The 26,548-nt window shown below is 55.1% G+C and overlaps 1 protein-coding gene and 1 long non-coding RNA gene across 4 annotated transcripts in view; one reads left to right on the top strand and one right to left on the bottom strand.

Annotated features, from left to right (window-relative positions):
• The window catches only part of TMEM266 (transmembrane protein 266), a 64,951-nt gene that overhangs the window by 24,385 nt on the left and 14,018 nt on the right, over positions 1 to 26,548 (bottom strand). The window contains exons 3-7 of the mRNA XM_069456995.1: positions 19,908 to 20,062; positions 16,851 to 16,924; positions 6,416 to 6,472; positions 5,219 to 5,357; positions 1,502 to 1,617 (exon numbers count right to left, since the gene is read on the bottom strand). Coding sequence (XP_069313096.1) covers positions 1,502 to 1,617; positions 5,219 to 5,357; positions 6,416 to 6,472; positions 16,851 to 16,924; positions 19,908 to 20,062 — 541 coding nt within the window. The remainder of the gene's footprint in view (positions 1 to 1,501; positions 1,618 to 5,218; positions 5,358 to 6,415; positions 6,473 to 16,850; positions 16,925 to 19,907; positions 20,063 to 26,548) is intronic.
• The window catches only part of LOC138374297 (uncharacterized), a 65,399-nt gene continuing 64,273 nt past the window's right edge, over positions 25,423 to 26,548 (top strand). For all 3 annotated transcript variants that reach the window (XR_011231374.1, XR_011231372.1, XR_011231373.1), the window contains exon 1: positions 25,423 to 25,487. This is a non-coding gene — a long non-coding RNA (uncharacterized lncRNA). The remainder of the gene's footprint in view (positions 25,488 to 26,548) is intronic.

The following is a 26,548-nucleotide window of genomic DNA, read 5'->3' as shown; positions in this document are numbered from 1 at the left end:
GGCGCGGGGCTGGGGCAGGAAGGTGAGTTGGGCGGGGCTCGCCCTCGGGGAGCGACCAGTTCAGTGGGAGAAGCTGCCCTGGCTGTCCGTGACCTCTGCCCAGGCAGTGAGTGCCCAGTGCCCTGTGAGCGCTGCCAGTGAGGGCTGCAGAGCTGGGGCATCGCAGAGGCTGCCGGGGGAGGGGGCGCCATGCTCTGCAGAGAAGCCAGGGCTTGAATCAGCTAGGCAGAGCTTGTGAGGGGCAGCAATTCAGGTAAGGAGCGCAGCGCGACCAGAACCCACGAAGAGAGAAGGCATGGGGTTTGTTAGAATGACAGGTGACTGCACTTGGCACAATCAGAGTGTTTATGCCCCAGACACATGCGACATGAGGTTGACAGGACAGCAGACACAATGCAGGCCCATATGACAGGTGAGATTTCAGCTCTGAGACCACCTTGGGGAGCACCTGACCCCCAGGGTGCCCATCCTCACTGCACCGCAAGCCAGAAGGGCTCGGCGCCCACAGGGATCGGAGCTTCAGGCACTCCACACCAGGGCTGGCCCTGAGAGCTGCGGGCTTGGCTTCTCTGGCTTCTTCTCTGGAGTAAGGGGCAGTGGCCCTGTCCTCTCCCAGAACCCAAGGGGCAGAATAGCAGCGACCACACATGTCATTTGGTCCACACCCCACCCCGCCACATTCCCCCACCTTGCTAGTCCCCTCAGTGGCATTCCCACCTTACAGCCTGGCTCTGGAAGCTTCCCTGCTCCCAAGGCTGTGTTTCTACAAAGCTTTGCAGCCTTGCTACGGGATCCAGCTGCCACCACCTCCCGAGCACCCCAGTCCCCTCCTCCAATCTCCTCTGTCCCGCTCACATGGGAGCAGCCCCCTCAAGCTACAGGTGAAGGAGCTGAGGGCAGAGGGGTGGCAGGACTTGGCTGGAGTCCTGCGGGGTGGGAGCGGCGGAACTGGCAGAACTGGACCTTGCGTTCAGGCCTCTGCTTCCCAGACGGGGCCCCTCCCTTGGCTCTGCTAGGCCCACCCTTGCAGGGCCCACTGCCTGTCTCTGAGCCCCTGTCATGGCTCCTGGAGGGCAGAGAACACTGCTAACATCTCTTTGGAGTATCTGGGTATCCTGAGTGGCAACAAGCCCACAGTGGTGCCCAGCAACCCGCAGCAGACAGAATCAGTCCCCTGCTTCAGAGACCATTGCTCCGAGGAGACTGATGTATGGAGTGGGCGACTCGGTAGGCTCAGGTTGGGAAGCTACAGGGTCACCGTGGGGCCATGAAAAGAACCCGGCCTGGGGGTATGGTCCAGGCCTGGCTGGGCTGGCACCAGTGACCTTGGAGATGTGTTCCCCTCTCTGGGCTTCAGGTTCCCATGGGTCCAAGGGGCTGGAGGAGCTCCCTGATCTCTGGGGCCCCTGCAGCTCTGGTATCCTGTGACTTTAAGCACTACCAGTGTCCCTAGCAAGGCTCTGAACAGAAATGGACAGAACTGAAAGTGGCCATGTGTTACCCCTTGCTCCTGACAGATCTGTGTCAGTCTCTCCAGCTGCTCGTCTTGGATGACCTTGGCTTTCTCGTACTGCTGGATAACCATCTCCATCTCCACTTTCACTGGCAAGACATAGGCTGGAAGACAAAGATAGCCCTGTGAAGATCTCAGCAGTGGCAGGGCTCAGCCTGGCATTCGGCCAGCAGCAGGTTCGAGGCCTGTCCCCTGAGGACGGGGTGGGGGCGGGGGGCGGGGGCGGGTGGCGCACGGCCAGGCACCCAACAGCATCCAGAAAGTACAAGAGGGCTACAGCCTTGACTCACAGGTCCAAGACAGCTGTGTCTTTCCTTTCCATAGTGACAGAGGCCTCACTTTTGGGCTGCGTGCACAGCTGCCTGGAATAAACACTATTCTCCAGCCTCCCTGGCAGCTGTGGGTGGCCATAGACCACCTCGGGACAACAGGATGCTACCGGAGGTAGAATGCAGTGGCTTCCAGAAGCCTTCCTTTAAAAGCAGCGCAACGACTTTGGAAAATGATTTGGCATATGTTAAGCAAAGATTCACCCTGTGACCTAGCTACCTAAAGGGAAATGGAAACATACCTCTACACAAACACTTGTACGTGACTGTTCGTAGCGGCATCACTCTTAATAGCCAAAAAGTGGCAACAACAGAAATGTTCATCGACAGATGAACAGATAAATAAAATGCAGTCTGCCCATACCATGGAACACTACTTGACATTCAAAAGACTGAGGTGCTTGTACGTGCTACAATGCAGGTGAACCTTGGAAACATCACATTAACTGAAAGAAGCCAGACACAAAAGACTGCATATCATATAATTCCATCATATGACTTGTCGAGAATAGGCAAATGTACAGAGATGGCAAATAGGTTAGTATTTGCCTCCGTCTGAGCGGGGAATGGGAAGTGACTGCTGGTGAGGATGGAGTTTCTTTCTGGAGTGATGAAAATGCTCTAAACTTAGATTTCGGTGATGGTTGCACAACTCTATAAATACACTAAAAACCAATGAATTGTGCATTTTAAATGGGTGGATTTAATTATGAATTATATCTTAATAAAGATGTTTAACAAGAAAAGGCAGCTGGGGCTTTATCTTCTTCCTCCCTGCCTCCTTCCTATTGGCTATAATGAGGACGTGATGGCTGGCACTGCAGCCGCCATCTTGGACCAGGAGATGACTCTGAAAAGTAGGCTAAGTGCATAGAGCAACAACATAGAAGGAACCTGGGATCCTGACTACAGGGAGTGAGTGCCATATCAGCTTTGGACCACCCACCTGCGGACTTTTGTGTGAAAGAAAGAAGCTTCTGTTTTGCTTAAGACATGTTATCTAGGTCTCTGTCACTCAGATGATCCTATTTATAATTGACACACACAGTGAAACCCAGAGGAGAAAAGCTGGACTCTGAGTATGAGATGCCCCAGCAGTCCCGTGGACCCCTCCCTTGGTTGTACTCTAGGCTCCTCGGAAGTCTCAGCATCAACTCCCGACTTTGACCTGGGCTTGCCCTTCACACTCTTCTCACACATCTCAGAATCCAGCCCTTCCTGACTGTTTAGAAACCTCTGTCACATACCTCCTGCCACTGCGTTCTAGAGCCCTTCCCATCCCAGCCTCCAGGTCCCCTCTCCACCCACAGCCTCCCCACCTCCAGATGTCCTCTGGCTATTGCAGGAATCATGCAGAAAACGGCAATCAGGAATTTTCTGTTTGCTTCCAGATCTGAGGGCAGGCCATGTGTCCCTAAGACCCATCTCCAGGCTCAGGGGCTGCCCCAAGCTGCTGCCACCTCAGATCTCTGCTGAAGGCCAGCTCACACCAGGGCCAGAGTAGCAAATTAACACCCATCTGTTCACCAGCGGGTCTCTGTCATGAGGCTCCTGGTGGCACGACAATGCCTGACGTGTCAGGAAAAAGGGGGGACAGCTGGGAAGAGCCTTCACAATGGGGGCCATCAACCCCATTACTGTGAGAGTGTACAGCTGTCCGCAGCTGGCAGGAAGAGCCAGAAGGCGCCGTTCCTGCCCAAGGGGAGCGGATGTTCTCATTGTCAGAGCCAAGAACAGGGCCCCGAGCAGATGGGGAGGCGTGAACAGCCAAAGAGCATGGGTGGGTCTCAGGGGTCCTGGGCTCCCCTCTCCTCTTCGGGTTCCGAGCCTGATTCACTGTGTGACCCTCATCCCTCTTGACCTCAGTTTCCCCATGTGCCAATTGAGGGGAGTGGACTAGATGATCTCCCAGAGCCTTCCTAGCCCCCAAAGGCTTCCAAAGTTGGACCCAAACACATTCCAGTTTGATGAAGATTCTGTCTCAGGGGCTCCCTGCTGAGACATCAGTGTGGACACCAGGACCAAAGCCCAGTGTTCACAAGGTGGGATGTGGGGGTGGGAGCCAGGGAGGGGGTGCCCACCCCAGGACTGGAGACCCTGGAGGACACCCTATCTGCCTTCTACTGGCTGGGCAAACGCTGCTGGAGTCTTCTCATGGCCACAATTTCTATCATTTGTAACCAAAATTCAGGGCTGGAAAAGACCTTGGCATGTATCCGGGTGGTTTGAAAGCTGTGTTCCAGAAGGCCTGGCAGGTCCTTAGAGGGGCCTCGGGGACAAGGCGAGGGCAAGGAGGTGGGCTCAGGCCCCTCACTCTGAGTCAACCAAACAGCTCCATTCTTGGTCTACTTTACACACTGGGCAAGATTTTGCAGAAGGAAAAAAAAGCTTTGGAACCATCGTCTGTGTGCCCTCCTGGTCTCTCTGGGGGCCTCTCTCAGAGAGGTCAACCAGCCATCGGCGAGTGGCTCTGGGCCGAGTCAGGCTGACGTGCAGTGGGCCTCCTAGTCACGGCCAAGGACCACCCTCTGGAGCCCAGTGACTTGCATCTTCCCTCTTCCCTAAGACGACTTCAGTGCCCTCCCTGTGATCGTCCTCCCGGCCACCCCACTCTGGGACTCTAAACCATTCTTCAGGGATGGGGTTTCCTTCCATCCCTCTCCACCCAGGCCTCCCTCCTCTGGGGGACACTCTCTGGGCTGGAAACATAAGGGCCTCCTGGGTCAGGACACAGGTCCCTAGGCGAGGGTGGCGAGTGGCTAAGGAGCAGGTCACACTGTCTCCGGGAAGGAGACCCCGAGGTAGAAGTGCATGTCGCTAAAGGCGAGCAGAACACGGGCCGGGACCCAGCCTCGCCAACAGTGATGTTCTCTCCTAGTGCGCGCAGGCCAACAGGCCGGGGGCACCGCCTTGTCCTTGGTGGACACAAGGTGGGACAGACAGGCAAGGACAGACAAGATGACCTGGACAGAGCCAGTGGGGGTCTGTGGCCATCAGGAGCCAGGGGCAGGTGCACGTCAGGACACCGGGGCGTAAAGAGCTGCTCTTCTCCCGGACGGCAGGCCCTGCTGTGAGCTCTCGAGTGGAGGCCGGCTGTCCGGGCACCATCCAGGCTGCGTCAGGACGAACATGTGACCTCTGAGTGTGCACACACTCCAGTGTGTGCCCGTGACACCTGAGTGGTGTGAGTGCAGAACAGGATGGCGAATGAGCAGAACAGGCTTAGTTCCCTCCACACTGACAGTCTCACCCTCCACCGTGCTGCGCGGGGCTGTCCCCATATCACACGGTCTCTCTCCTCTCGGTGAATGGCTCCAGTTTCCAGAGCAGCCCCTGCCGCCCCACCAGCCCCACTGATCCCTTTCGGGCCACTCACCATCAATGACCCTCTTCACTCGCCAGATCCGGAGCATGATGATGAGGCTGATGGCGTCCCAGGGGCTCCTGGGCCCGTTGGCCACGGTAGATGCCACCATCGGGGCCAAGGACAGGATGATCACAGCCCCGTCAAACACCTGTGGGAGGAGGCATATCTCAGCACTCAGGGCCAGGGACCAGGCAAAGCAGCTTCTCCAGGGGCCTGGGCTCCCATAGAAGGTCACCCCATACCTGGCCAGCCCTCCTGACCCTCCTCAGTCTTTAGGGGTCTCCCCACTCCTAAATGTGCTTCTGAGCACCCTCTATCCTCCAAGTGACCTCAGCCTATCTCCAGCCCTTAGTTCAGACAGGCTTGGGCTGTCTCACCCCTTCTCAGGATGGGGCTGGATGCTGTGTCCCAGGCCCTGGGCAGAGCTGGGATGAACCCCACACTGGCAGGGTAGAGGCTGAGGGCAGGCACGGGATGTTCCCTTCCCTGAGGGAGTAGGACCTGGGGCCCACATCTCATCTTTGTCCAGCACAGAGTCCCTGACCCTGCAGGGGCGGGGCTAGGTGAGGAGGCGTGCAGCCTGCACGATTTATTAAACCCTGGGCCCTGACCTCCCTCTGCCTGCCCCAGCCGGGCCTCCATCCGAGCCTCTCATGGGCCAGGGCCTCTGTGTCAGCTCCCAGCTTGAGCCCAAAGAGGCCAAGATATGGATGGAGAGGAGAGGGAGGAGTGGGCGGCAGCGCTGACCGCCTTGGCATGTGCACAAAAGCCAGCAGCAGCCAGGGCTCCCCCACATGCCTCCCCACCCTCCACACCCCACCCCTGGGGACGGGGAGCAGAGTGGAAACCCAGGCTGAGAAGCGCTTTTACAGTTTCCTGCCCAGCTGTCCGTCTAGGGTGGATTTATTTGTTTTAAAACACATCTCAAAAGCTTTTCAAAGTGATTCAAAAATAAATTTTAAAAGTTTGCAGAACTTCAAGGAGATTGAGAGCGTCTCTTTGCTGGAAACTATCCAGTCGGCTCTCCCCAGCCTCCACCCCTTCCCTGCTCCACCCTGGTGCACAGAGCAAGAAGCTGCCCCATCAAGTGTGGGAAGGAGCCAGACTTTTTTGATGGCTCCCACCCTGGAATGGATGGGACAGTGACATTTTCCAGCTTCCAGGCTGGTTGGGTCGGGGTCTGGGGGTGGACGCTGTTCTGTTTACCTCTATTTTGTTCTCGATGTAATCCCAGATCCCAAGCACCACGATCCGCAGAACAGTCTGAGGAGAGAAAGAGAAAAGAGGCGACTGTTCTCCAGCCCCTGCCCCAGCAGCGAAGACTCCAGAGCTCAGCATGCAGAGCTCTGCTTCCTTGCTCAGTGATGCGGGAAAGCCTCCACCATCTCCCGAGCATTCTCGCCCACGTGCCCTCTCCAGCCCTAGTGCCAGTGCCTAGCTCCAGAGCCTCCTGCTGGCTCTCAGCCTGCAGGGTCTGCCCCTCCAGCCCTCTGTGTGCCATCCTTGGGCACCCCCAGCACCATCTGTGCCAGCCCTCGCTCAGAACCCTTCAGAACTCCCGGTACCTAGAGAATACACTCCAAATCCCTTGGAATGATACTCAGAACCCTGCCTCCCTCTCCTGCATCGTCTTTTCCCACTCCCTTCATGCCCCAAGCCACTTAGAAATATTCAAACATGCAAGTTCTCTCTCCTACTGCCTTGTCTTTGCATGAGGCTACAGTGGACTCTCCTTCCAACCCAAAATCTCTTCTCTCCTTCTACAATGATGGAAGCCTCAGCAGGGCCACCCAGCTAAAGACTACATTTCCCAGCCTTCCTTGAGTCCAGGAGTAGCCATGTGACTGTATTCTGGCCAATGGCTGGTGAGCAGAAACACTGACTACAACTTCTGCGCTGTGGGCTTAAATGGATTCGGCTCTTCCTCCCCTTTCCCTCTTCCCAAAGACTGGAATGTGGGTGTGTAGGTGTGATAGTGAGCCATCTTCAACTAAGGAGGGCCAGACAACAAGACGGAAGCCTGCCAGGTCCCCACCAGCCCAAGCCACCACGTCAGCCTTACCTGCTTACCCAATGGGTTCTTCCTTGAATGAACAAATGCATGCATGAATTAATAATTCCTAAATGCTGCTGCCTTTGGGAGTGATCTCCTCACCAACACTGCATCTTTCTCCAAAGAAGCTTCTTAAAAGCTGGTCTTACATGATCCTGGCACATTCCTCTGTAGGCTATTCCTTGAGCCAAGACGACTTTAATTCATAGTAATTCACACCAGGTGCCCCTCTCCTACCTGCCTGTAGTGCAAGACCAGCCTGCTGAACTCAGCAAGGCTGCCCCAGTCCGTGGATCATCACCCATATTGGTTATGCCACGGAAAGGCTGGCTGGTAAAATCTATCTCTTCGTGTAAAGGATGATCCTGACTTCTGTGAAGGATGAGAAGGTGTGATGCTGGTGGTGGCCAGTCATGTCACCTTCTTTGAGTACAGAGAGGAACATGTGGCAGCCTGATGTCTACTCCTTTATGGCTCCCCAATCTCTGGGCTGGTGGACCCATGCTAGACTGCAAGGCAGGTCCCAGGGGTGGGAAGAGAGCTGGTTGGGGGTCCAAGATATCTTGAGGTTACAGCTCAATAATGGGCTGTTTCTGTGGCCTTGGGAAAGTCAACTCGCCTCCCTGGGCCCCAGTGTCTCCTTCTGCCAGAGAGATGCACGATACAATTCCTCCCATTATTTATGAGAATAACATCTACCTTCTAGTAGATGCCAGTAAGTGCCAGACCCTGGGACAGCCTTCCTCGCTTGTGATTCTCATCTTACAGAGAGGGTCAGAGAGGTTAAGAAAGCTGCCTAACGTCACACAGGCAATTGGAGAAGAAGTCAGTATTTGGACCCAGAGGTTTCTGGCTCTGCATCATGTGCTCAAGCTGTGTAAGAACACCACATATCATCCTGGTTTCTTACGTTGCTGTCCAATCCCTCTAATTGTGCTGAAGCTGAAACTCGGTGTTTGTCTCCTCTGAAATGCTTCAATAGCCACATGCACCCCCACGCTCCCAATTCTGGGGCTCCCAAAGCAAAAAGCCCAGGCTAGGACAGATGGGAACAGGGCCAGGTCCAAATATGATTTCTGCTGCTGCTCCTCCTCATTCTTTTAAAATTGTGGTAAAATGCACATAGCACAAAATACAGCATCTTAACCATTTTGACGTATACAGCTCAGCGGCATTTAGTACATTGACACTGTCGTGCAACCATCACCACCATCCACCTTCACAACTTTTTTCTCTTCCCAAACAGAAGCTCTGCACCCATAAAACAGTAACTCCCAGTCTCCCCTCCGCCCAGCCCTGGCAAACGCCATTCTACTTTCTGCCTCTGTGGACTTGACTCCTCTAGGGATCTCACCTAAGAGGAATCATTATGCTTCTTTAAAAACAACACTCTTCTTAGCTGAAAAGGCAGTGGCCCAGGAGGCGCGGGCTGGGGAATGGGAAAAGAGGTGGCCAGGTGGAAGACTCAGCCAGCAACCGCCCACAGGATGGAGAAGGCGGCATGCACGGAGCCACTGTGCTCCAGGAGGGGACGGAAGTTTAATGGTTTTACGGGCCAAAGTGGGGGCAGGGGAGCACGCAGAACAGCCGGAATGCTGGCCACCCGCCTGCCCTCCTTGCTGGCCTGTCCACAGGGGGCCTGTCCGCTGAGGCCTGGCTCAAGCCCACCTCCTCTGGGAGTCTTTCTTTCCTCGCCCAGCCCACACGACCAGAGTGGCAGAAGGCAGCTGTCGATGGGCTCTGGAAACACCTTTCCCATCTATAGGGAAAGGGTGGCTCCCAGTCAGGGTCAAAGCCGGAGTGAGAGCCCAGCCCTGAGACGCCCACCTGGGCGTTGGGGGCGTGGGGTGGTGCATGGTGCAGGGGAGCCAGTTGGCCTTGGGAACACCCACTGTGGGTACCAGGCACTGGGGCTGACCCTGCTGCTTCCTCCAGAAGGATCTGCTCTTGGGCAAGTTTTCCCTGGGGCTAAACTAGAACAGCAAGAGGAAGCCGTTGATTCCAGGATCCAACTACAGGGCAAGACTGAGACATGTGAGAAATCTATGCAGGAGCTGAAAACTGTCACCGGTCTTGAACTGGTGAGTAAAAGAAAGGTTTGCCAGGTGACAAGCGCCAGTGGAGGGTGATTGCAGGGCTTCACAGGAGCGCCCCCTGGGGGTGGATGTTGATAAAACAGGAGCGGACCCATCAGCCTCTTTCGCACCTTGACGCTCACTCCCTCCAAATCCCTGGGGACGGTGGCTGGTGACCCAAAGGGACTGCCTCCTCCCAGTGTGGCACCAGGCGAGATAGGGGCCGATGATAGGAGCTGTTCTCAAGTTTGTAAGGAGCAGGGAAACCCCGAGGCCGTCACCTGACTTCCCAGGCTCCGCCACTGTGCATGGCAGCCAGTTCCATGCAGGTGCACTTCCTGTTGGTCTCGTTTCCCTGGAGAACACAGCCTCATCCGGGAACTTTATACCCACCATCTTGTCTGTCACAAAAATCCCTCTAAGATGGGTATTTGTAACTTCCTCTCACAGATGAGAAAACCTGATGCTCAGAGAGGAGAAGTGACTTTCCCAGGACCACACAGCAGTGAGAGGCTGAACCCGGAGGCACAGGGCCCGGGCATGGCTCTGCAGGCTAGGCCTGTCCCCGCTCTGCACCACCCGTCCACATGAGTAAACTGGCTCCTTGGGTGAGAGGAGAGGCCGCGACAACTGGTGACAGCAGAAGTGGTGCCAGGTGAGGGCAGAGGTGGTGCGGACTGTGGGCATGTGAGGAGCAGGCGGGGTGGGAGTCACCGACAGCTTCCCTGAGGAGGCAGGGGATGGGACGACTGCTGTGACCTGTGGGCTACAGGAACACCTGTAAGTTTGGCGGAGAATCCATTTTCCTTCCTGCTTCTAGGGAACCGCTTTTAAATCCATGCTGGGGTTGCTGGGACGGGTGAGTCTTCAGGGCTGATGCTGTTTATTAGCAGAAAACTGGAGACCTCCTAAAAGTCCAAGATGAGGGGTAAACTAGAGACATCCATGCAATGGATGCCACCATCAAAAATGGGGCAGACTGCCAAAGTGATACGGCTGGACAAAGCAGGGGGCAGGAACGCAGGTGTGCGTTAGATGATTCGTTATGTTTTCAGCATGCCTGAGCTATTTCCCGATGAGAAATAACCAGGTAGGATGCTCCTAAATATGTTATTGTAAAAGTATATGCAATTGGCCCTCCATATCCGTGGGTTTCTCATCCATGGATTCAAGTAACTGCAGATCAAAAATATTCGGGAAATAAAATCCACAGAGGTCCAAAAAGCATAACTTGAATTTGTCGCGTGCCGCGTAGTACATTGAGTCCATGGGAATGAAGGGACGTGTAGGCATTGCATGAGGTATCTCAAGCAGCCGAGAGATGATTTAAAGTGTATGGGAGGTGGCCGGGCGCGGTGGCTCACGCCTGTAATCCTAGCACTCTGGGAGGCCGAGGTGGGCGGATCGTTTGAGCTCAGGAGTTCGAGACCAGCCTGAGCAAGAGCGAGACCCCATCTCTACTAAAAATAGAAAGAAATTATATGGACAGCTAAAAATATATATAGAAAAAATTAGCCGGGCATGGTGGTGCATGCCTGTAGTCCCAGCTACTCGGGAGGCTGAGACAGGAGGATCGCTTGAGCTCAGGAGTTTGAGGTTGCTGTGAGCTAGGCTGACGCCACGGCACTCACTCTAGCCTGGGCAACAGAGTGAGACTGTGTCTCAAAAAAAAAATAAATAAATAAATAAAGTGTATGGGAGGATGTGGGTGGGTTATGTGCAAATACTGCACCATTTCATATCAGGGACCTGAGCCTCCGCAGATTTTGGTGTCTGTGAGGGGTCCTGGGTCCAATCCCCTATGGACACCAAGGGACAACTGTATAATAACATGGAAAAACATTTACAAAATATTAATGGACAAAAAGAAAAGCAAGTTCTAGAATATCAGGTCCACTATGATCCCATCTTTCTCAAGGAAAAAGTGTGTATACACATAGGCACTGTAGAAGCCTCATTGGACATAAACCAAATTAATAGTGGTTATCTGTAGGTGACGTGAATATGGTGATTTTTTTTTCTTATTCTGGCTTGTTTATTTTCTAAACTTTCTACAATGGGCAAAATTATTCTAGTAAACATTAGGACTATTTTTTTCTACATCAGGGTGATCAGATGGAGCCTCAGGGCTTCCCCTCGCGTAGATCAGGCATGAAAAGTCACCAAGACTGTCTGCTTGGTGGCCTCCCAGCCACTCTCAGTGTGACCCAGGTGGCCAGCATCAGGTTCGTCTGCTTCTGAGACCAAGGCTGGTGAGGACGTGCTTTCCTTCTAGTGGGCCCCTTCTCCGGGAATCCAAAGTGTTAATTAACCCAGCTCTTCTCACTTGCCAGAGCAGTTGTTCCCAAGAATGCTGTGTTAGGTAGAACATTCTGGGTCTGGGATTATTACTAGAATCTCAGAGCTGGAGGGAGGACCTTAAATGTTATGCTGCATGGCCCAACCCTTTCCAGTGCTTAAATCCCTGGCCTAGTAGCCCAAAGAGTTGGCCATCCAGCCTGCACTTGCAGACTTCTACTGACAGTGAGCGTGATACTGTCTAAAGCATCATTCCAACTCGTTCAGAAAATGCCTTTATATCTGACCTGCAAGCTCTGTAAGATCCTTAAGGTCATGGCAAATGAAAAAGTAGAAATGAGATTTTGAAGAATAACTTCTCGCAAACATATTGCATTTATTCACTTCTTCCATGGTTGGCGCCATTGGTCTGCCAGGTGTTAAGAGGAGACACGAATGCGCTAAGGCTCTGTCCCCTGCGCATAGCTGAGCTGGGACAAAACCTGTGCCCCAGAGCTGAGAGTAGGGGAGGTCCATGTGGACGGGGCTGGTCAGGACAGGCTGCCTGGAGGAGGAGAGGGGAGGAACTGAGCTGACCCTTGGAGGAAGGGAAGGACTGCGGTGGCGGCAGCAGTGGGACAGTCCTTCCAGGCAGAAAGCACCAGCCTGAACATTTCCAGAAAAAGATCAGAGATCAACAGGGCCGCCGCTAGCTCGTGTGGCACCTTTGTGCAAATGAGAAAAAGGTATTTCTACACTAGGACACTTCTTCCTATGGAAAACTGCTATACTATTAAAAATAGTGGTGATGTACTAAGTGCCACTGAACTGTACCCTTTAAAAGGGTTATATTATGAGAATTTCCCCTCGGTAGAAGGAGGAAGAGGAGGAGGAAAGAGTGGAGGAGGAAGAAGAGGAGGAGGAGGAAGAAAGCGGAAGAAGAATCAGCAGCAGCCACCACCGCCTGAGGCTCGCGTCTGGAAGGCCAGCCGTGGCTCAGCTTTCTCCTCTTCCAGGGAAAGAGCTGGGACTGCCTGGGCCTTTCCGTACTCCAGGGAAGGGGCCAACACCCCACAGCCTGCACAGGCCCTGCTGTGGGGGTGGCCAGACCTTGGCCAGGAGGCCCTGAGAACTCGTGCAGTCTCAGGAAGAGGAGCAGTGGGCTCCGTGGTTCCAAGTGGCCAGCTGGGCCTGGTCTCAGCCAAGGGTGGGGCTGCACTTTGGAAAAACTGTTTGCACAATGCTCTATCTGGATTCCAAAGGTTCTGCTTGTTCTTAGTGCTGCCGGGACACACGGAAGTGCACTGACCCTGCCTGACCTAGGACATCAGGGCCCAGGAAGCCTCGTGGTTACCCACTCTTGTAACAGACGGACTGGCCTAAGAGAAATGGCAAAACTATTTCCTGTCTCTTTAAAACATCCTCCACCCCTTTTTGAGAACTAAAACCTGCATCTCTGCCCTAGGCCAGTGGTTGGGAGAAGCAGGGTCAGTCTTTTGTTGCTTGTGCTGCAGGACAAGGCTCAGCCCAGGCCTGGTAAAGGGAGGTCCTGGGTGGAGGTTGAGGGACTGTGCTCAGTGGAGACGGGACGATCAGAATCATCAACTGCAGCTGAACAGCAATTGCCTAAGCTGAGAACCCAGCCTTTAAAAGCTCTGTATTTCTGCTTATTATTAAGAAAGTAATAAACTTCTCTTTCCTTCTCTTCAAACCACTTGTTCCGGTTCTTTTGATGTGGCCTTGAGGACAAGTGCCGAGCTCCGGGCAGCACTCCCACCTTGGCCCCCTGCATGGTCTACCTGACCACGGGGGCCACACTCTCACCACCGTGAGAATCATGTCTCACTGTCGAACAGCAGGGCCCGTTTGAACAGGTGTCCTCAAACTGAGCCCAATCCAGCCTCACAGTCCCCTCCTCTGGGCCTAGCTCTGTGCTCTGGGCCCTGCACAGAACAAAGGTACCTGTCTTCCCGAAGCAGCCCGCGGGGCTCTGGGACGGGCGGAGGCTGGGGCAGAGGACGGCTCACCCACCCAGAGGCCTGTGCATGGGCCCTGGGCAGGTTTTCTCACCTTTCATAAAATGTTCTGCCCTTCTCCTGCCCAGGGCTGTCTAAGGCTTAGTTGAGAGGAGGGTAGAACCTTGCTTAGGACAAGATACAGGGCTCCAGGGCAGCCAGGGCCGTTGGGGTCTGACCTTCGTGGAATTGGCCTGTGAACTAGGCCCACTCACTAAGTCCCAGGAGGCTTAGAGTGACACCCCATCCTCTGCCCAAGCCACGTCCCTTTACCAAGAAAGAAGGGGCCAGACCTGCAGGGAGCCACGCTCACTTCTTCCAGACGAGGGAGTGTGGTTCCTTCCGGGCCTGTGGCCAGCTCCTGGCCTTGATCTTTCCCCCTGATTCCTAGTCCCTTCCCAACCTGCCAGCACCAGGGCCACACAGGGATGCAGTCAGTGGCCAGGGACCAGATTAGGAGCCCAGAGCCCTGGGCCCAGTTTCGGCCACAGCTGGCTGTGTGACCCCAGGCTGCTCTTCTCATCTGTGTAGTGTTTTTTTTTTTTGAGACAGAGTCTCACTTTGCTGGCTGGGCTAGAGTGCCATGGCGTCAGCCTACCTCACAGCAACCTCAAACTCCTGGGCTCAAGCGATCCTCCTACCTCAGCCTCCCGAGTAGCTGGGACTATAGGTATGTGCCACCATGACCGGCTAATTTTTTCTATATATATTTTTAGTTGTCTGTATAATTTCTTTCTACTTTAGTAGAGATGGGGTCTCGCTCTTGCTCAGGCTGGTCTCGAACTCCTGAGGTCAAACGATCCACCCGCTTCAGCCTCCCAGAGTGCTAGGATTACAGGCGTGAGCCACCGCGCCCGGCCCTGTGTAGTGTTTTTAAAAGAACACTGCTGGTGTTGGTGGGCAAATCCCAGTAAAACACCCAGGCCTGGCCCACTCCTGAGGGACATGGGGCTCCCCTGGCCCTTCCTATTAGGCAAGCCAGTCATGGTGAAGGGCACAAATACCCTCACGTGTTCCCAAACCCTCTGGGGCAGGGAGCCTCTGTGAGCCCATTCTGGTAACCAGTTCTAACACGTGGTTCTCCAGGGCACTCTTAGAGCCTGGAAAACGTGCGCGCTAGCCGGGCTGTGTGGTCTCCACATCCCCGAGCACCAGCCCTCTGTCCACCCAGGGACGGGTGCCCAGAGTGGAGGCCGGGCTCCCTGCTACTCCACTGCCCAGCTCCACCCCTCACCATCTTTGAGAAGGTCAAGGTGAGGGAACGAGTCCTCCTCCCCCAGGACCCAGCAGACCCAGCTCTCCCCGCCCCGTCCCCTCCTGCTTTGGGGGGGTGGACGTGGAGGGACTCCGAGGCTGTGATTTCTGCGCACGGGGCCTTGTCTGTTTCAGGTGGTTCATCTCCGGCAGTGACAGGAAGGGAATGCCAAATTAACGCTGGGTAATAAATTCTGCAAAAGCCAATAAAACCAAAGCAGAGGGATAGAGGGGAAGAACCGCAGCAACTGATTAAACATTTTTGTTGGCAGTCACAGACACATGGCACATTTTCCAAGGTTTGCATCAAGGAGACATCTGGCCACGGCCCATGCGTTTGTGGAAGGGAATCCCGGCGAACAGAGACAGGGGCCCAGGGAGGGCAGGACCCTCACGGAGGCAATAAGCTGGGGAGCAGGGACTCTGCTTTTGGGGGGCTGAGGCACGTGGTCTCCGTGAGCTGGTTGGGACTCTCCCCGGGACGGCAGTGCTGGGATCTGCCCCTGCGGGCTGAGCCTCAGGCCCGGGCTCACCAGCCAACCCCACGGGCTGCAGGAGCTGAGGCCTGAGGAAGAGAACGTTCTGTGCCTGGAATCCCTGCTGCCCAGCCTTCCACACCCACACCCAGACTCACGACTGGACTCAAGGCCAAGGCCCAGCCCTCCTTGCTTTTCAGGGAGAGAGACAGCAGGGTCATTAGGCAAGAGCCCGCCCACAGGAGGACCCTGGGACTCCTGCTCTGTGGGTTCCCTGATCACACCTCAAAATACTCTACGGCTGTGCCTCTGCCCACACTGTTCCTCTCTGCAGCTCCACCGTGCCGTGGGTGCCGAGCCCTGCATGCGTGTGTGCCCGCAGGCCCTGCGCCTCACTCATTGCTGCCTCTCCCCCCATGTCTGCTGGACCCTGCTAAAAGGCCCCACCGCGCTCTGCTTGGGCTAATGTGTGCCTGTGGTGGGGGGTGGGTGGGCCCACAGGTGGAGCGAGACAGCGGCCAGCTGACCGGAGCCAGTCCTCAGCCCTGTTAGGAGAAACCAGTTTTCCAGACGAAACTCTCCTATCCTTCGGTAAACCCCCCACTGCCCACTGAACAGGAAAAAGCCTGCCCGCAGCAGCCCCAAATGCAGGCCAAAGTATCACTGTGACAGCCTGGGAACTGTGCAAAAGAAGTATCACTTGCCCCCATGTAAGGACAGAGGAATGTGCTGGGATCCTGGTTTCCCAGACACTTCAGTGCCCATACCGGGCTGTTCAGCTCCTGCACCCAGCCCAGTGCCCGGGGCCGCAGTCGGCTCTGTCTTCCTTCCAGCGTGGAGACAGCGACTTGGTCTTTACCAACTGCCTCTAGCAACGCTGACAGGCGCCTGTTCTACCCGACCCACCACTTCAGAAACATACCTCTTTGCTCACACGGAGGGGGCGCAACTCTTGGCCCAGTCAGGCCCCATGCACCCTGCAGGACTGGCTCAAGTTCAATGCCAGCCCTGTGACCCTGTCCTCTCTGCCCTCTGCAAGCCTCAGCCACAAAGGTCGGGCCAGCTGTGGGCCCAGGGCCACGGCCATGGCGTCCACCCTGCTCCCCACCTCCGGGCTCCCTGGCCTCAGCCTCACCTCCTGCCTGCTCTTCTCCGGCCACACCAACAGCTTGCTGTCCCTCAGCTATGTCACGCTCAGTCTCACCTACACAGATGTCGTCACCCACGCCTGACCTGGAGAACACCTGCTCATCCTCTGGGATTCCACTCGGGGGCCACCTGCTCCAGCCAAGCCTCCCTGGCTGGGTGGGCGGCTCCTCCCTGTGCCATCTCCGACGGCGGGCCCAGCCCTCTGTATGGCGCCTCCGCCCTGCAGCCTCAAGGGCTAGCAGAGGACCCGACACCAGGAAATATTTCGAGAAGTGAACCTTGGTTTCCCTGGCATGGGAATCGCCCTGCAGAAGAGGTTATAGGGCCCAAGTCTTCACCTACCTCTGAGAAGAACACAGAGAGAATGACCAGACTGATCCAGTGAATTACGCCAGCAAACTGGAATGCACTGGAAACTGCAAGGAACACAATGAGGGCCGATTTTAGGAGCAAGGAATCATGTGCATCCGTAGAGGGGGCTTCACAGCATTGAGGCAGACCTCTGGGACCCTGGGGCTGCTTGCACGGGCAGTTAGATCTGGTAGAAGTCAGGTCAGAGAACAAGGGCAGCTCACACTGGTGCCTGCAGGGGAGGTGGTGGGAGGTCGGGGGCCAGCGGTGCTGTTCTTTCCTCCAGCCCAAGGGGGCTGCCTCCTTCCCCACGGGCCGCTTGGTCTGAGTTCCTGCTTGGTCTTTGGCTGGCTTTTTGCTGTAGCCAGACTCCAGGAAAGGAGCCCTCCCGAGGGGGCTTATGAGGACATCCACGGCTTTTGGGCCTGGGTAGGCAGCTTCAGTCACGGCAGGATGGTCTTTCAGAAATCCAGCCCGCAGTCCACCCCTAAAGCACCATGCACGGTTGGTGGGACTCAAGGCCAGCTCACTTTCACGTTTCATTCTGAAAACTCAGGGCGGCAGAGATGGTGGCGTCGGCCAGGGTGTTCCGGAGAGAGAAGGCGGGAGCAGGACTGGGAGAGGGAGCTGGACGTGGGGCGGGGGTGTCAGCCGTCCCCCAAAAGCAGCAGAGCCAGCGGGCTGGGGTCTTCCACATTGCTCCGGTCGCCTTCCAGGTTGCAGAATGTGAGTGGGGAGAGTCGCCAGCCACTGAACATTCCCGCCCCACCTTCCCACAGTCACTGCTTGGGGGGAAGGTTTTGTCCCTGGAAGGCCCTTTGGAAACACAGGAAGCCCTGCCCAGCCTCCGAACCCCAGCATGGCCTAGTTTATCAACCAGCAGGCCAGGAGCAGGGTGCTGGGGCCACGACAAAGATCGGGTGAGCTTTGATGGAGAGTGGGGGGAGGGATGCTTCCCAGAGGGCAGGCCTAAAAGAAATACTGGCTGCTGGCGGGACATCCTGGGACAGTGGGGCAGGGCTGAGGCGGGACAGGGGCAGGAATGCTGCGGAGAACACGCCTGCTCTGCCTCCCCAGCAGGCTGCTGCTCGGCCTGCTTGGCGCCCTGCTCAGAATCCCCTAGGCCGACGGAAGACGCCCAGTGCCCGCCACGGGGAGGGCCGGCCGGAGAGACAGCAGCCCACAGCCTCTCCTGACACTCTGGCATCTGTGGGCTGGGAAACCAGGTCCCAGAGCACATCCAAGGGGAAGAAGGCTGCAAAACCAGGTTCCAGGTGGGAGACTCTGGGGTCCCCTGGCTCTGGGCCAGGATGACCCATGGAAGATGAGCCCCGACACGGGTGACACGCATACCAGTGGAGACCAAGAGGCTGAGGCCCATGTGACTCTGAAGAGACCTCCAGATGATTCTGAAAACATAAAATCTCTCCCCATTATCTCTCAAATGAATTCCTGTGCCTTTTTTTACGGTTTGCTTTAGAAGAGCAATAAATCTCTGATTGTGCGTTTTATGGAATTTAAGATGCCTTTTATGAGCTGCTATTGGATCTCCCACCAAAATCAATCTCCTGGATACTTAATTTTAAGCAAAATTCCAGTGTCGGCTGGGTTCTCAGTTCTACTCAATGCCTTGTCACAACCTGAGCAGCCGAGGGCCCCGAGGACAAGCCACCACAGGGAAAGAAAGACTCCGTTATGGTCAGATCTCATAAAAAGCAGACAGTATGGATGAGTGGGAGGGAAAGAATACAACATGGTTTAATTGAAGACAGGTTGAGTGTAAAACCAGTACCGGTCACTTTATGCTGGAAGATACTTTAATTGGAACCAAGGGGCCACCAGCTGCATAAAACCCAACTAGGCTTATCAGACAAAAGCAATCCTGTGCTCACGGTCATCGTCTTTTAGGGAGCAGGAAGGCTCACTTGGGGGGAGGTTCGGCAGAGCCTGCGTATAGAGGATCCAGGAAAGCATTGGGGGAGGTTTGAGAAAACAAGCCCAGATGACTAAATGGGCTGGGGGGGCCGAATGTAGTCCTGGATTTTGCCAGGGGCAGGAAAGGAAATCTCTCTGAGGCCGACAGTCTCGCCTCTTTTTTAATCGTACTTGAATGGTCCACCTTCTGAGCCGGGGGAACCTGGAGAACCAGGAGCTCTCCCAGAAGCCACGCGCTCATCCAAGCCAAGAGTCGGAACGCCTGGCCTCTGTCCCTCTGGTGTACCAGACATGGGTCTACAGGGGAGGGGGGCAGGAAGCGGGCCTCCACCCTGACAGCCACGTTGCTACGGGACACCCAGGTCAGAAGAGGGACGAGCCACGCGCATCAGGCTTAATGGGGAACTAGGACAAACACCAAGAGGACCGAAGAGGGAAGAGAACTGGCCACGCAGTTAACTGGCCTGGTGGCTTGAAATGCCAGCCCCAATACTTCTCACCGAGGGCAAGTCTCTGACGTCTCCAAATCGTAACTGCCCACTCTGTGACATGGGGTCGGACCAGCCTGGCCCGCCTCACAGGGCTGCTGTTAGGGTCCAATGCATGAGAAACAGCTTTCAAAACGAACACAGTGTATATAAACAACACTGCCAACTTATGGCTGGGTAAAAATACGAGGACTCTTATCGCCATCATGGTTGCTGTCATTAGCAGTTACTACAGGGTGAGAGGCCTCCATAAACGGGAACTCTCTAACCTACAGAAAATTCCAACCTGGAAAATTCCAAATGGGAACAATAAGAAAAAAAAATGCATACAGGGGTCCCCAACATTTTTTATTTCATCAGTTTCTGATCATGGACTGCTGGGGAGGGGACTGCAGAGGCCACATTGGTGGGAAAGGGCAAAGTCGTGCTGGGCAGATGGAGACAGGATCTGCCAGGAGCACGTCCTCCCCAGCGGGGGTCCCTGTGAGCCATGGGGCCAGAGCGTGGCAGCGGCGTCAGCTGGGGGCAGATCACAATCTGCTGGTTGGGGACCCCTGATGGCTGCAGATGCACATTGAATATTGACATCATATGTATTTGCATATGTATCTCTCTTGCTACTCACACTGGAGGAGCTTTATATCTATTAGAAGTTCCAGAGTCAGGAGAATCACCACCAATATTACACAGGCTACCAGGAAACTGTTGAGACTTGCACTGAGCAAAAATACCTGCCACACGGCTGCTCTCTTCCCGCAGCACGGCTTCAGCCAGTTAGACCTGCGAGGACAAAAGTGGGGAGAAGGGAGGCTGAGAGTGGGGTGGGACAAGGCCAGAGACCCCCACCACACCCTGCTCCCAAACCGACCCGCGTCACTCCTGGGTTCCACTTGGCTCTGGGCTTCTCTTATCCAAGAGGCCACTGGGTAGAACTGCAAAGGGCAGACATCTCATTACGAGACGGAGCTGGGTTTACATGCTGATCTTGGCAACTCACAGCCTCTCTCTGTGCTTCAGTCTCCTGGTCTTCAAAATGGGCATGAAACCAACAGCTCGTAGATTAGCAGAGAGTCTGTCTGTGCAGCAAGTGCTACATGAAAGTGAGCTGCTGCTATTGTATTGCTGTGGGTTCCAGAAACTGACACAGGCTCTGGCATTTCGGAGAGCCTCAATTTGCCTTTAATAAATGCTCAATGAATTAGCAAATGGATTTTCCATTTTCTGCTGTAAAAAGGAAAGAGTTGAACAAAATCCCTGTTTTTCAAAGTAGGTTGCATGGAACACTAGTTCTATAGAATGTTAATAGTTGTTACTTAATATAAAAGTTTCCATCGTTGAGTAAGTTTCAGAAAATTTGGATCAAAGTGAAATGGACATTTCTCTCTGCAGGACATTTCGGTGCCTTTGATATGCTACTAAGCCTCATGATGCTTCAAAGGGGATTATGGTATCAATGTCTCCCAAACTTGTTGGACCTTGGCAGCCTTTTGTCACAGAGCAAGAATTTGGTGAGACTAGTGTTCCATAGACCGTCTTTTGGGAAACCCTTGACTATATGATCTGGAACGTTCACAGGTGGAAATGAAGCCACTGAGGACAGAATCCTTCCTGCATAGGCGTGGAACTGGGGAGGGGCCCCAGGCTCTCAGAGCTGGGTGGACCCCTCAGGATATTGCATTCACTCTGCTCAGGAGCACAGAGGGGTGCCTCTGAGGGGGATGGGAGCACAGGGCTGGGGTGCTGAGGTCCAACCTCAACTGGTGTGGCAGTTCAGTGACGAGGGGACCTGCCTGCCCTCCCTTGCTGAGGAAGAGCCAGGCACCTTGAAGTGGCTGAGACAGCACTAGCCAGGGAGTCCTTACTTCCGACTCTGCCCTCAGCCACCCTGGGACCATGTACAAAGGCCCTTACCACTCTGGGCCTCCACCTCCTCATCTGCAAAATGGAGATAATACGTTGAACTCATGGGGTTATTGAAAGAGAAGTGGGAGAATGGATCTGGCCTGTGAGGTACAACGCAGCTGAAATGGATGGACGATGCTGATGGCAAAGTGTGTGATGGCCCCAACACTTGGCTGTCACCCCATCCTTCTCGCCCAGACGGAGTCACTCTGCTGGAGCTCGCTGCAGGGAGGTCCCCGGGGTGAAACTGGGCTGGGAGGGGAGCCCTGCCTGGAGGTGTTCCCTTGTCCCCGGAGGAGTAACATGAACGTGAAAGCTTCGAGGCAGAGCCTTCTTCCTCCCAGTCCACCCAGGGAAAGCTTGAAGGAGTCCCCCGCCCCCTGGAAGGTGGGACAAAGCTCACAGCTCTTCGAGAAAGCTGGCCGCAAATGGGCTTATTCAAGTCTTTCTGGATAGTTCTAACAGCTGTGGGAACGGTAGGCCCTGTCCTGGGCTCTGCGGGGAAAGGAAAGACTGGTGTTCAGCCCTGGGACTCGTGGAGCTGGTCCTGGAAAAAGAGGTAGCATTTCAGCTGGCGACGGAGGGAGTGGGGAGGTGGGGAGTGGAGACGGCGAATGTGAACCCCATGTGGTTCAAGAGTGTGGGGCGAAGGATGAGGAAGCCACCAGTCAGAAGACAGGGTTTCTCATTAAGGGACAAGCAGAAAACAGGAGGAGAAAGGTCCGTGGGGGCCAGATGGCGAGGCCTTCACCGCCCACTGCAGAACCACTTCTTCCCACTTGCTGACAGGCCCCTGTTGCCAACACACAAGCAAGAGGTGACAGGTGAGCCTCAAACTGAAACCATGTGGGGCTCAGGAGGGTTGCCCGATCAAATACAGATGTGCAGCTAAATTCAAACTTCAGATAAACAAAGAGTAATTTTCTAATATAAGTATATCCCAAACATTGCACAGGATATACTCACACTAAAAAAATCACCTGTCATTTATCTGAAACTCAAATGTAACTGGATGTCTTGTATTCTTGTTTGCTAAATCTGACAGCCCCAAACTCAGAGCCAAGGGGCCTTAAGGAGATTTGCTCAGAGAGAGGCACGAGAGTCCTGGGATGCAAGCGAGGAGCCTGGCGGAGCTGGAGGGGCGGCAGGGAAGGACTTGGTGGGGAAGCCGCCCCATGTGCTCAGAAGGACGCCTTGGCCCCCTGCTCGGAGGCCCATGGGAGCGGCCAGCTGCATAGTGCTTCTGTGTGTTAAAGACCCTTTGCATTTTCAAACATCACCCTGTGGCCGCCCTCACCTTCTGGTCCACCCTGCCTGGCTCCCCTCCACCCCTGTGCAAGGTGACACTCCTGCCCTTTTCCCACAATGTGACGTTCCTGCCTCCCCTTCTGCTCCCGTCTATTTTCATTCTTCACACCCCTGCCCCTACACCGTTCCTTTAGCACCTGGCCTCTGAGCTGCCTCGGCTCCTCTGGAAGTTTTGTCCCCAGCCTGCCCTCCATGCCCCTGTTCTCACCTGTTCTCGCCTTCCCCGGGCTGCAGCACGGACTTCCCCAGGGCCCGAAGTGACCCTGTTCCGATTCCACATCCTCCCTAAAACCCAGTCCAACATCTGTGGCCCCTAAAGCTGATGTCACTTCATTGCCATTTGAAATCTGAGCCTGGCACCTTCTGGCAGTTATAAAGGGCCGCTGTGAGGCCTGCGCCTGGGATGGCGTCGAACTGGGAGCTGCGCCTTCACATCCACTGGGGAGCTGGGCGTTTGCTCACCTCTGTGCCTTGCACATGGGAAGCATGTGGGGTGTGCCCCTAAGAGATTGCTGCTACCTGGAGGAGAGTCCCCAAGGGGCAGGGGGACGAAACAGAGCGTTTCACTCAGGAGCAGTGTTTCTGTGTATTCAGCTCCCTGTAAACCGGAGACTCGAATCTTGACCTGCCTCCAAAGGAGGAAAATGCTACTTTCCATTGCTGTTTAAACAAAGAGGCAAAAATCCCTGCTTTGGGGCAGTTCACGCTCTCTCTCGTGGGAGACAAAGAGTGAAATGATAAATATAACAAGTTATGGTATGAAACAAGGTGATAAGTACCATGGAGGGGAAAACACAGAGATGGTGGCAGGATTGGGATGGTCAAGGGTGAGCTGACACTTTCAGTAAGGTGGTCAAGAGGCCTCACTGGGAAAGTGACCTTTGAGAAAGTTGAGGGGAGGGAGGCCTGTGGCTGTCCGGGGGGAGAGCGCTGCAGGCGTGGCTGAAGTGTGCACTGGATGGGAACTGTTTATGGTAAAATTCCCTTCAGCCCCCAAAGTACGCCCAGCACAAGAAACACCAGAATGACGGGAGCCAGGCGGAGGACAGGGCTTCCCCCTTCCGAGGCGGGTCTAGCTCACCAACCTCTTACCGCCTAGGGCAGATGCTGCTGCTACTTGGCACAGCCAACACAGCACCCAAGGAGCCCCAGGCAGCTACACAGCTGAGCCTTGCGCCTCACTGCTCTGGGCCTGTTCTTCCACTCCTGTGCCAGCTCAACTGTCCCCATCCACACTCTGCCTTCAGCTACCAGCCCCTGCACCACGCCAGTCTGGGAGTGAGTTCGGGCAGCCCCCTGGCTGTACATCTTCAAGGGAGGGGCATTTGTATCATGCTCTGTGTGACTCCCCCATGGCCCCAGGGCAATGCACGTGGGGTGGACTAAAGCGGAAGGAGGGAAGACCACCGGTCAAGGAAGCGGTGGGAGCCAGAGGACACGCAGCTGGTGAGGACTGGCTGTCATGGGGCAGGGAGGCGGGGGTGGGCGTGGGGTGGGATCTGCATCCGGGTCAGTGGTTCTCAACCCAGGCTGTGCACTAGAACTGCCGAGAGAGCACCAGTGCCCAGGCCACACACCAGACCACCTGAACCACAGCCTCCGGGGCAGGACTGCGGCCTCAGCGTTTTTAAATCTTTTCTGATGACTCCAATGCACAATCAAGACTGAGAACCACTTTCCTAGGTCCTTGATGCTCTGTGGACTTTGGGGACCAGCAGCGTCAGCGTCACCTGGGAGCTTGTTAGAAGTACAGACTCTCAGCTCTTCCCCAGCCCCACTGAATGGGAGTCTGCGTGCCACTGAGACCCCAGGTGATCTGGCTGAGAGCCGTTGCTTCAGGTGGCTCAGCAGAGGTCACAGGCATCTCAGAAGGTGAAGGGGGCATGGCAAAGGGAGTCTGGGAGCTGGAGAGGCGAGTCAGCCCTGGGGCACCCAGGGGACTGTGAAGCAGACAGGCTGTGCGTGTGTGTGTGGGGGGGGTGTCCATGTAGTCCCTGGGCTTTGGGCTCCTTTGTAAAGAGCAGAGACGGGGCAGGACTGCACCGCCGCTGTCAGACCATGGACCCCAGAGCTCCAGAACAGAGCCCTCGAGGGTTGGGGGCTGGGAGGCTGGGCTGAAGCTGCAAGCTTCCTGCTGACCTCGGGTTTGGGTCCCAAGCTGCTAATAAAATTTCCCCCGTAATTCAAATGACGCAGACATTCCTAGGAGACTGTGTTTGAGCAGCAAAATAGAATGTGTCAATTTTCAAAAGCTCCCTGAGTGGTTAAGTAGTGATTCAAGGGGCCTAGTGGGCCAGAGGGGATACCAGCACCCACTCGTTCATTACAGAAGGAGCTTCCATCCTCCCTGGCACCCCGCCGTCAAGGCCCTGGGGCTGGTTCTCAGGGCGCTGTTGTCCCCGGAATCGCCACTAGAGGGCAAGCGTCTCCCAATGTCCTGTCTTGGCTCAGCAGCACGGTGGGGGCAGCTCCAGGGGGCGCTTGGGCTGCCAGAGTCTGCAAATACCAACAAGCAGATGGCATTTCCTGGCATGCGAGTGAGATTCGGCCATGAGGCAGTCACTCCCGAGGCCGCAGAGAAATCCTGGGGTGGGAGGGGAGGCTGGGTCCCTTTGCTGTTTCTCTTTGTATTCTTAGGTGTTTAGATAGAAGTCTGAGAGAATGAATTCTAGAGTATGAAAATGAGCTTTGGCAAATTCTCCAGGGATCCTTTGTGTGAGGTAAGGCCATGGGGGAGGCCTGGAAGGAGGTGGCTCCGGTCACTGCTCCCTCGGGCAGCGTTCCCAAGCCTGGCGCTGCAGCAGCCCCGTTCTGGAAGGCGGAGCAGAGCTCGTGGCGCTTGGATGGCGAGGGCTGTGCTTGCTCCCCGGGCCCGGCCCCTCCCACCCCGCAGCCCGCAGCATGATCAGGCCGCTGTGGCTGCCAGGCTGGCTGTGGACACACGGTGGAGGCAGGGAGAGGCCAGGCCGCACTGATCCTCCTGGGGTGTAAGCAGGTGAGTGGCTAGAGTATGGGGACCGTGGGGACCCTCAAGCTGTCCTGAGAGGTGCTCACGGCGGTGGAGCAGCATGGCATGCCCAGAGGAGGCAGTAGACCACAGAAAGCCTATTTCCCTGGAGGCAGTTGGACCAGGTGACCCTGTCAACCCTACACTGAGATTTTCAACCACGTCCCCAAGGCAGGGAGCTGTGGGAGGGCGTCAGAATGAGCCTGGAAGACTTCTGGTAGCAGGAGCTGGAATGAAGCCCGGGGCACTGGGCTTCCCCACCTGCTCGCACTCTGCCCTTGGGGAGGCACTGCTAGACAAGTGGCCCAGAGCCTTTCTGGGCTCCAGAGCTCTCCAACAACGGATAAAAACTACAGTCCTACCCCTGAAAAATGCACAAAACCACAATACTGTGTATAAAGTTTCAAGGGATACAAGGACTCCTTAAATTTCACTGATGGATCATCTAAGGATACCCAGGCTCTAGGTTAAAACCCCAGGATTGGGTGTTTGAGGCCCTGCCTGGCTCCAATTCTAGGATGAGGAACACCTGTGAGCTGGGCATCACAGATGAACCTGGTGATGGTTTTAATGGTCAGCAGAATATCCTGGGATTTACTGTATTTATTCCAGATGATGAAAATATTGTCAGAGAAAGCCATGAGGCTGACTAAATCTAACTTCTCTCATTGACATGGGCTTTATTTTTATTTAAAAAACACTTACACATACTGTGCAACAAGAGCTGTTCCGAGCACTTTACAAATGTTAACTCATGCAGTTGTTTTAAAAGGCAAGTCCCTTTCTCTCTGTTGTCGTGGTGGGGAAGCCAGACTCTTCCAGCTGTTTGGCTTTTGGTGGCATCTAGTGTGTCCAAATCACAGTCCCGCCACTGGCTGAATTGAGTGCAGTCTTTCAGCCTTAGTTCCCTAATCCCCCAAATGGAGATATCTGCCTTTGCAGGGTTGTTGTGAAGATTTAAAATATTAAAAATGACATATGTAAAGCCCATAATACAGTGCTTACCATGTGTACCTACTATGATGAGGAGTTACATACATGGTCATTAG

The sequence above is a fragment of the Eulemur rufifrons genome, chromosome 2 (genome assembly GCF_041146395.1).
Source record: "Eulemur rufifrons isolate Redbay chromosome 2, OSU_ERuf_1, whole genome shotgun sequence".
NCBI classification, from domain to species: Eukaryota; Metazoa; Chordata; class Mammalia; order Primates; family Lemuridae; genus Eulemur; species Eulemur rufifrons.
Note: the sequence above shows the minus strand (reverse complement) of the source record. Positions and strands in the feature narration are given on the sequence as shown.